This window comes from Ipomoea nil, unplaced genomic scaffold (genome assembly GCF_001879475.1).
Source record: "Ipomoea nil cultivar Tokyo-kokei standard unplaced genomic scaffold, Asagao_1.1 scaffold1509, whole genome shotgun sequence".
In the NCBI taxonomy this organism is placed as follows: domain Eukaryota; kingdom Viridiplantae; phylum Streptophyta; class Magnoliopsida; order Solanales; family Convolvulaceae; genus Ipomoea; species Ipomoea nil.
The window spans coordinates 1,234,474-1,245,057 of NW_017617937.1; the positions used below are offsets into that span (position 1 = coordinate 1,234,474).

General features: G+C 37.6%; 2 protein-coding genes across 2 annotated transcripts; one reads left to right on the forward strand and one right to left on the reverse strand.

Annotated features, from left to right (window-relative positions):
• The first annotated feature begins 1,477 nt into the window (after positions 1–1,477).
• On the forward strand, positions 1,478–2,886 carry LOC109189201 (dof zinc finger protein DOF2.4-like). Its single transcript, XM_019339994.1, has 3 exons — positions 1,478–1,613; positions 1,748–1,856; positions 1,902–2,886. Exons 1-3 carry the CDS (start codon positions 1,595–1,597, stop codon positions 2,665–2,667), a joined length of 894 nt encoding a protein of 297 aa, XP_019195539.1. The 5' UTR covers positions 1,478–1,594; the 3' UTR covers positions 2,668–2,886.
• A 456-nt stretch (positions 2,887–3,342) lies between these two features.
• Positions 3,343–6,788, reverse strand: LOC109189200 (L-ascorbate oxidase homolog). Its single transcript, XM_019339993.1, has 8 exons — positions 6,454–6,788; positions 6,250–6,359; positions 5,867–6,137; positions 5,289–5,388; positions 4,831–5,176; positions 4,215–4,580; positions 3,820–3,898; positions 3,343–3,733 (listed from the first exon to the last, which is right to left on the reverse strand). The coding sequence occupies exons 1-8, from the start codon at positions 6,601–6,603 to the stop codon at positions 3,536–3,538; spliced, it is 1,620 nt and encodes a 539-aa protein (XP_019195538.1). The 5' UTR covers positions 6,604–6,788; the 3' UTR covers positions 3,343–3,535.
• Positions 6,789–10,584: the final 3,796 nt, after the last annotated feature.

Consider the following 10,584-nt stretch of genomic DNA (forward strand, 5'->3'; position numbering starts at 1 on the left):
CGAATACTACGTCATCTTTTAGTAACATATATAAGACATAAAAAATTGATGAATAACTTATAGAGCATAAAGGAGTCAGACCTAGGCAAAACTAATAATTACCTTTCATCTACAATTCCCATTATATTAATTCTTGTTAGGGTTGGAATATTAAAAGCCATCACCATCAATGAGAAACACTCTACAGACACAAAAAATCTCGAAGACAGCAAAAATTATATATATATATATATATATATATATATAGGATCATATCAGAACGCTTGCATAGGTGAGGATGTGAAAATAAATCTTGTGCATCAATCTAATTAATTTTAATGGTCTAGATTAAGTGTGTGCAAACGCGATTAAATGTGTGCGAACGCGCTTAAGTGTGTGCAAATGCGATTGATCTCACTTAAGCAAGTGTTCTCATTTGAACTCTCCTCTATGTGTGTGTATATATATATATATATATATATATATATATATATATATATATATATATATATATATATATATATATATTTTGTAGCATGCTCAAAAGGAGGCGTGAAGAAATGTCCATTCTCTTTCCTCCATATTTATACCAATTATAACTAAACTCCAAAATTAAGAGCAGACACTTTGTTTTTAAGTATTGACCAAGTGGTCTTTGCGTCTTACTTTCCTTTTTTCTGCAGTTTTTTTGCATGAAAGTTCCTATTCTGGGATCGGCCGACAAATACATATTGTTTATCCATAACTAAAATTTTATATAATTAACTAAACCGTAAAGCACTTGATGAAGATGGTATAGGCGTCTCCCAAGTTAAGAGAGTGCCTACTCTGAATAGATGCTAAGTATTTTGTTTTGGAGTATCCTTATTCATCTCCATCATTTTGTCATCTAAACGCGGGTGCTAAATTATATAAAATATAACAAATTAAATTTGTGATTGACTATTAATTATAAATTTTGATGTAATGATAAATACAGGATTATGACAATCTCTTCCCACATAATCTAAAAAAAAGATAATAATAATAATAATAATTTTTATATATTAATGCAACAAGACAACTGAGTATACACGGGATAAACCCTGCCTTATGACCTTAACTGGCAAAGGATCATACAAAGGTAAACCAACTTAGATTGTTCATAACTAACCAGCTCAAACCAAAAGTCAAGAAGGCGAATAGGATAATCTTGCTAGAGTCAAACTTGTAACATTTTAATTATCAAAGTCAACAGTCGGATCAACTTGGTTAGGTTGTCCCAATGCCATATTATACTTGATACAACTACACAAGTATAACAGGTTGTAATAAGTATCATTATTGGTGCTACAGTTTGCTACATCTATCTACATGTTTATATTAGGTACAACACCATACATGTGAGGATCCACACTTTAAAATTTTCTATCAATTAACTTATTTTGTTCAATATAGGACTAAAATAATTTAGGTTTAATAATTGCGGAAACTTCTTTACTTCTTCTCAATCACTTAAAGTTGTCCTATTATATTCCTATATATATACAGTAAAGCTTCCAATTTTTCATGCCTTACAATATCCCTATATTATTTTTCCCTGCAGAAAAAAGCTAAGAGAAAAGAGCCAAGATTGATGAACTCCCAAAGGCAAGGTGAGCTTAGAAACCATGAGAATCACACTTTGCTAGCCAACAAACAACAAAATCCACTTTTCTTTCTATCATCTTTTGCTTTCCCATTTACAACTTAAAGCTAGCCTAGCTAATCCAGCTTTTCTTGGTTTTAGATTCTTGTTATAGGGACCAAAAGATGATTCAGGAGCTGTTAGCAGCTGGGAATGGTGGGCTGCTGGGAGGAGGGGAAAGTAATAATGCTCCAAAGCTATCCATTACAGATACGGCGGCCGCCGCCGCTTTGGCCGCCGCGGTTTCTTCTTCTTCTACTTCTTCTGGTCCTTTGGTTTCGTCGTCTCCCACGTCGAGGTCGGAGAATTTGAGGTGCCCGCGCTGCGATTCTTCCAACACGAAGTTCTGTTACTATAACAACTATAATCTCACCCAGCCGCGCCATTTCTGCAAGACTTGCCGCCGCTACTGGACCAAAGGAGGCGCGTTGCGTAACGTCCCCATCGGAGGCGGCTGCCGGAAAAACAAGAGCACCATCGTGAGCGCGTCTATCGGGAAGTCCAGCGCCGCCGCCGCCACGAGCACAAAGTGGAAGTCTACTTTTCTTGGCGGATTGGAACCGGAGATTCCATCGTCGAAAACTTTCCTGTTTGGACCACCCCAGAACACCAACCATCACCCCTTTCTTTCCCTGCTAAGATCCAGTCAAAACCCTAATCCCAGCACGGTGATGAACTCCGGCGTCGAAGCTCCGGCTTTGTGGAGAAACAGTCAGCACCGAGGCCAACTGCAAAACGGATTCATTCTCGCCGCCGGCGACGCTCAGACCGTGGGAATGCAAGAGCTGTTATATCAAAGACTCATCAAATCATCATCATCATCATCGTCCGCTACAAACAACTACAACCTTAATTGCTACGAGCACCCGCTAGCTCTCCTCGGAAATGCGGCTTCATCCTCCGTTTTGTCACCGGCGATTTTGGAGTCAGCTCCGGTGTCGGCAGCCGGAGAATTCGGTTACTGGAACCCTTCACTTTCCACGTGGTCCGACCTTCCGACAACCGGCGGCGCATATCCTTGAAGGCTCCGGCCGGTTTTTGCAGTAGCTAGCACGTAAAGCTGCTTTTGCCACGGACCAAGTTTGACTCTCATTCCTCACCTATAAATATATTTTATTACTTAGAAAAACAAATTCCCATTTTATGTTTAGTTGTTATTAATTTCTTGTCTTTTTTTTTTCTACTCTTTGTGATATGATGTTGGGTTGTGGTATAAAACTTCACATTTGTGCATTGTCTAATGTTGTTTAGTCACTACGTGAGGATATGCTCTGGGCAAATTAAACCCCACCCATACCTAGGATTAAACTTATAATCTTATGGTACTAAACATCATGAGTCATGACCAATATGGTTCGGATTGTCTCGACGGTTGTTCTTGGTTAGTTGTTTTCATAGGAACATATATGCTTAGAAAGAATTAGGTATAATTGAAGGGAGTGTTTCAATCTATAAATCTGATAATTAAATTGCACATTTATGTTAGTTTTACATATTATATGATCAACATGCATCACATTAATTAATCAGTTTCACTATAACTTAACATATGAATATTTTCGTTTGGGAAGAACATATGAATATTTTCATATTATTCATTGCAATGTCATACAATAAATGGTACATTTATATAGTTTGATACAGTATGGGGCTACACAAAGATTAATGGGCTCAAGAATAACTGTTAATTAAAAAAAAAAAAAAACACCAAATTAAAGACAAGCTTCATTGATAAGAATGAACCTGTTTTAACTAACCAACCAACCAAACAAATTTTTGAAATATGATAAAATGGAACATGTTTCAATTCATATATTTTCTACAGTCACACTCTCGTAACTGGAATCCTGGGTGTTTTAACGTATCTTCATTTGACTAAGCTAGCTTAGCTTAGCTTAGTTTAGCCTTGCCACAGAGTAAAGTGTCTGGTGGCATGTCGTTTTCGGTGTATAAACTGTGTTCATTGTTCCACACTCTAAGGTACACTTGCTGTCCTAGGTAGTTCCTTGGCCAAACTGAAGACCTTAGATTCCACATACCCTTGTTGTCCAAAGACACCAATATTGCTGTCCAAGAATTCGGATACACCTGCGAGTCACACACTCCATCTCAATTAGGTTTGGCGGTGAAAGAATATGTATGGTAATAACTTTATCATTGAAGAATATGTTTACCTGCACGGTGTATCTAGTTGTGGCATCAACCAAATTGTATTTTTTCCTCAAGGTAGAGTCCCAAACACCACCCCCATACCTAAAATTGAGACCAAAACAACATTATTTAGGCTTAATATGTTAGAATGGGACAATTTCAACCAAATTGGGGTCTGTGAGTTGACTTGGTAACCATTAATGTTCAAATTTTAACTCTCTGTAGGAGCTGTCTATTGACCTTTTTGAATTGGTCAACTATAGATAACCTGAGTTAGTTTACCTCTGATTATTTACTGGCTAAGGTCACAATACAAACTTTACCTAGTTGGTGCCCGCTTTCTCTTATATCACAAATGACTAATTAATGGACAAATATTATAGAGCATTTGATTGGAAAATGGGAGATCAGAGCATACCCGACAGCCCAGAAATCTTGGCCATCAAGATGATAAGACTGGAGGGTTTTCTCATTGTTCTGGAATATGATCTCCACATAGTCATGAAGCTCAAGACCGAAGACGCTGACTCCATGAACGGCCGGCCCGGCCGGAGGTGTATCCTTGATTGCATTCAGGGTGAAAACTCCGGGGATGTTGAGCCAGTCTGCCAGCTTCAACGGCGTTGTCGGGTTAACGTACGACACCTTGTTCAAGGCATAACGTGTTATGCCACTTATGTTTTCTTTCGTGTTTTCTAACACCAGTGTCCTCACTATCGGAATCGTCCCGTAATGGTACGACCCTTGTGGGTTCGGCCTCGCAGCATTCGCCGTCAAATTCCACCTGTACAACCAAGCGAAAAGAGTTTGATTCTCCTTGAATAAAGTTCTGATATAAAGTAGTAAACCTAAAAGATAGATACTATATCCATCTGTCTCATTTCTGTCACGTTTACTATTCAATATTCAAACCAACTTTATACTTTTTTGAGTTATGAGGAAAAATGTCAACTATTATAGGAGGACGCAGTTACGTTACTACCAGAGGATGTACTAATAACACATAAAATGGGACGGGAATAGTATTATTTTACCTAATAGTTCTGGCTTGTCGCATTGACCAGTGATATTGACCGGCGGGAGGATCCGGCAATTTTCCGGGGACCTTGGTTACAGATCCATCGTAGTGAAGGATTGCAGATGCTGTCATATATGGCTTTACGAAACGACTCGATGCGACAATGTAATAATCCTTAACATCTGCGTTTAAGGTGACGAGAAACCCCGCGGATTGGCCGACATGGATATCGAGTGAATCGTACTGGTCTTGCATCGTGTGACTGCCTTCAACTTCCACCAGTTTCAGTTTATGGTTCTGGATCCTAAAGTTAATTGAGGTTGTCATGCCCACATTTGACACCCTGAACATGTATGTGCTCCCTGATTGAAAAATGAAAACGTACATCTCAGTTCGAGTATATAATGTATAAAATATAATTTAGATATTTAAGATATAACATATTCTTCAATTTGGAATCAGAACAAGATTCACCTTGCTTGCCTGTGAAGGTGACAGAATTAAGGCGTCCATTGATAAGAAGGCCCTTGGGGGAAGGGAAAGGCTTCCCGGTATCCAGTTGTTTTTGCAGTTGCTATAGGTCACCATTTAAAACAAACAAAACATTAGTACCATAAAAACTTTGTTGCATTAAGGAACACTACTACAAAGGCAATATTCTACATAGTCTAATATATACTAGCACTTAGGAGAAGAAGTTTATTGGTTTTTTTATTAATTTGAATCTGTCAATTATGAGTAACTTAAGTTGGTGGTCCTTTGCTGATTATAGTCACAACATAACTTAGGATTTAGCCGGCCTCTAAGAGATTGTTGGGCCAAATCTAGCACTCTGTTTATGAAAAATGTGGTATCAAAGTTAAAAGGAAATAAAGTTAGGCTTTCGTTACAACTTGTAATGTAGCAGTTAGAGTTTGATCTGAATAGATGGTATTAAAGACACGTCACTATAACTCTGATCCTAACAGGAATATATATATATATATATATATATATATATATATATATATATATATATATACAGTGAAGTAGTGATCATCATGAAATTAAACCTTGTGATCAGTGTTCCACCAGTCGCTGACGATGAGAGTGTAAACGGCGGAGGGTTCAGGGTACGGAAGTGGAATGACGGAGCGGCGGATGATGTTGAGCGCTCCATAACCGCCGGCGGCCCTATGCAACTGAGTTGAGAGGAAATATGAATAAGTCCCAATCTGATCTTTCATCTGCATTCTGTAAGTCCAGTTTGTGTTTGGGAGAATCGGACAGTTCGTCCCCAGAACTCCATCCGTCCATGAACTCTTTCTCTGTTTGATTCCATTCCTAAATTCATTTTCATTCCCACAAAATTCAACAAATTAAAACAGATTAATTAGATTAAACACAACACTAGCTACTCTTCTGCATGCAATTAATCTACGTAATTAAGACTCACCATGTGAACAGTATAGGCTCGTCAAGCTTGTTAATCACATTAACAATCACGTTCTCGTTAGTAATAACGTTAATCTCCGGTCCCGGGAATTGTCCGTTGATCAAGATTCCCTGTCATTAATGAAGTTTAATTTCCATATCATTAATTCACTAATCATATATATGGAGATTATATTATATATTAGTATAATAATGATTAAATTACCCGTTGTTTGACGCCAAGAGGAGAAATAGTTCCATACTGAACTACCCAGTTGTAAAACCTGTATGGGTCTTCAGCTTCCACCATGGAAATGCAGAAAAAAGCTAAAACTCCCAGTAGAAAACGCAGAAAACCAGAAGGTGGCTGTCTCATTTTCTTGACTGGATGATGATAACAGTCCTAGAAGGAGCAAGTAATTATTATGGGATATGATATGGAGGAGTTGAAGTACGTGAATGTGTGATCTCGATCCTCAGTTCAACCGAGGAGAGATCGAAGGGTACGATGTCAGATAGTAATTAATAACATGGATGTACGAGAAAGATGATGAGAGTTTATATAAGAAATTAAACTAAACAAAGTGTCGACGCGGGAAACTTCTTGGGTGTTTGATGGATCGAACACACACATTTCCAGATGAAATCGAAGCTCTTTTGCGCCGCAATTCATGCTCATTAATGCCTACACCCTTTCTACTTTCTATAATTCTATTTACTTTTTTTTTTAAACATGACTATCTCACAGACTAGATTATTTGTTAAGTCTCCAGAATTCGTTATCCAAAAGGTTGAATCCCCAATCCTAAGGGCTCCGCATTCCGACCCGATAGAGCATGTGAGATGATGTAAATCACGGTGACTCAATGGTTCAGTAGATAGTGCCAAATGCCATCTCCAGAATAGTTGGAGCAGGTAAATTGCATTTAACCCATTAGTCTCCAGGTCCTCACATTGCTTTTGCACTTTGGGCACAAAGATTTCCATTTCCTTTGATCGGTCAAGGTTTCTCAATCTCTCATTAACATCCTCATCATCCTAGAGTTCTCCAGATCAATGCTGCATAAGGCGCTAGTCAGGCGCCTAGGGGGTCGAGTAATCTGAATATATCATTTTCACTTTTCCAACTCAGGGTTATGAATTGTTAGACTCTTATAATCTCGAAATTAGTCAACCTGTTAGTAAAGTACATGGTTAGAGAAATATAGAAGATGAGTAGCTGAGCAAGCAAAAAAGAAAACCAATAGACCAAATTGAACGCAAACTCGATTGAGTTGGGCACTGACTCGGTCGAGTTAGGCGCTCAACTCGACCGAGTCGACCAATTAGTCGATCAACCGACTAAAATTCGCATAGAGCTAAAATAGCCGCCTAGGGGTGTCTAGGCCGATTTTTACAACATTGCTCTCAATAACCCCAAGTTCTTAGTGATTTTATTAACTTAGTTATTTATGCATTGGCCACCCATATATTTACACTAAAAATTTCTTTCTGAATCGAATTTATAAGTGTGAATTCTAAACATAACTATTTTGATAAATCATTGCGAAATATGTCTCAATTTACATACGAAGTTTCAAACCCTGCACCCTACGCCTAGTAACAAATTTACAAAATTATTTTGAATTAGCTAATTAATTGAACTGTAGGTGTTTCGAGGGCTTTAAATTAGATTCATAGTCAGATGAGTAGTGTTAGGCTACAAGGAGGGCATGTGAGATGAAAATCAGGCAGGGTAAGGTTGACAAGAATTTCTTGAAAGTCTCAATATATACTTCAAGATAAAGAAATTATTATGATATTCATCTACTCCTAAAAAGTTGATTCCTCAATCTGACTCGATAGAACATTTGTGAGAGTATAAATTACGATAACTTAATAACTTAATAGACATGACCAAATGTCGATGTACATAAGGAATTTGTCCACTTTAAACATAATCTTCATACTGCTCACACTGTCATTGTCGAGTTTCAAATTTTAGTTTCTTCTTTCAAAATAATATATAGTATTTTCAACTAGGTACATCATTGACTTTTTAGTAATTGTGATATGATTTTTTTAAAGAAAATATTCATGAGAGTGGGTTTTAACCTTTAGGTTTGGTTTAAAGCGGGAAGAACGCAGCCAAGGACGGATCATCATAAATATGAGCATTAATGGCTATATTCATTTATAAATTTTTAAAAATTATATTAATAAATTATGAATATGAATGGAAATATGAAAGCTGGCCTGGGAGGGGAGCAACTGGGTTTGGCTTGAGATTGAAACAATCACATGGAATTGCAGCAATGCAAATGGCAATGTGAGAAGCGAAGACAATGGGAGGCTTCTGCGGATCCAAAATCTGGATTTCTCTTGATGCGATTTCGGGTTCCGGGATCATCAGTTTTAATTTATCTATTTTTCAAAGTTTATATATATTTTTTATAGAGTTAATTACCGAAATAGTCTATATTGAAATTATCAATTTGGTCATTGATTTTATTTTTTGCCTAATTAAGTCCTCAAGTTTAAAAATCTTAGCCAATTTGGTTCTATGTTTGTTTAGAAGCAGGAATCACAATGGGTATATATTGGTCAAATGCGAGAACAAATCATTGAAGGTTATGAAACTTCACTTCAGGTTCAAAGACTGCCAACACCAATTCGGTGTACTAACACGTCACTGTCGTGATCCAATGTTAGGTCGAATCGGAACACAAGGGTTGTCCCTTCCTACTCTCGTAAGTGAACCTGGAGGTCGTGAGATGTGGTCTAAGAGAAGTTGGCGATTGAGAGACGATTCTAGGGGTATGCTAATCCGTGGACTCCTTGCTTGAACGGTTGCCAAAATCTCATACTAGACAAGTATATACAAAGTTGTGCATAAATCCATCAATACAAGAATACAAAACATCTCACAAGAACAAAAACCTTAATTAGGTTGGGTTTCAAACCTTTTTATGCAATATGCATCAAATAGACCTCAAATACAATATACACCACTATATCCCACCCCTATACTAAGCTACTCACTCATAATAAATAGGAAAAACACAAGAACATTCATAAATAACATCATCCAACAATAAATTATGAAAATTAAATAAATAGAGAGTTAATCCTTCAACAAAGTAAAGATTCACAAGATAAAAGCAATAAATATAAGAACAAAGTAATATGCTACGAATCACAAAATATAACTTGGTAAAGCAATAAAATAACAAGAAAAGATAGAAATAACATAATCTAGAAAATTTCCCCACTGCTATTGTTCACTAGGGGCTACTCTCTTTACCAAAACAGGAATAAGATCTATTTATAAGGGGGTTCCAGGGTTTGGCGCACTGGCCCCACATGGGCGTGCCACTGCACGTGCGGGTGTGCCCGTGCAAAAAGCAGGCCGCGTTGGTGAGTTATGCACGGGCGGCGCACGGGAATGCCATCGCCCATGCGTAGCCTTGCCTCCGTGCTATGAACTTCATCTTCGCTCATTTTGCATATTTTTTCCCCAGTTTACTTTCGTGTGCTCTTTTTCATGCATTTTTGCTTTATTTTGATCAGTTTTTACTTCTTTTTTTTAAAAGTTTTATTCTCCTCTCAAAAGTGTATTTGGGCACAACTGAGCATAAAACACAACTTTTAATTTGAAAATCCAAATAAACACCTTGAATTGAGCATAACAAAGGGGTTAAGAATGACGTGAAATATAGTATAAAATGAGAGTCATCACCCCCTAGTGCGACAGGTGTCTAATTCTGTCACAACACTCCGACGTGCTGCAATTGTACTGCTTGTTTTATTGTGTAACAACTTTTATCCTTTCCTCATTACAGTGTTAGTGCAATTTTGAAAAAGAACGTGTAGCACTTTGTCTTTTCTTCATCAACCACTGGATTAATACATGTGTCTCCTTCTAAAAGGCTTCTCAGTTCCTAACTTGCCTTGAAAGAAAGTCCACTGATGAAAAGACATAGAAAACTTTCTAACTTGTTAGGAACCCAGCTAGTCACAAGTTCATTGGTCTTGTTTCTACTTGTCTGCCTTCGTTGGTCTGATGTCCGTTGCTCGCTGACTTCAACCCTGTTGAAACACTGTAGCAAACTCTTTGACAGAACCCAATTTGATTCCTATGTTGATCAACTTAAACAAACTCAAGTTGATTTACAATAAAGATCTAAGTTTTGGCATATACTAAAAACAAAAGAATTGGGTTGTCTAAAGTCTTGATACATTTTTAACATCATCAAAATTTAAGTACAATAATTTCTAAACTGTCCCCACCCAGGACTGTTGTTTGGCACAACCATCCCTATGCGACAATGGCTAGTCGATCCATGTATCGCGGTGCACCACGAGGCGAGCCGGTGGG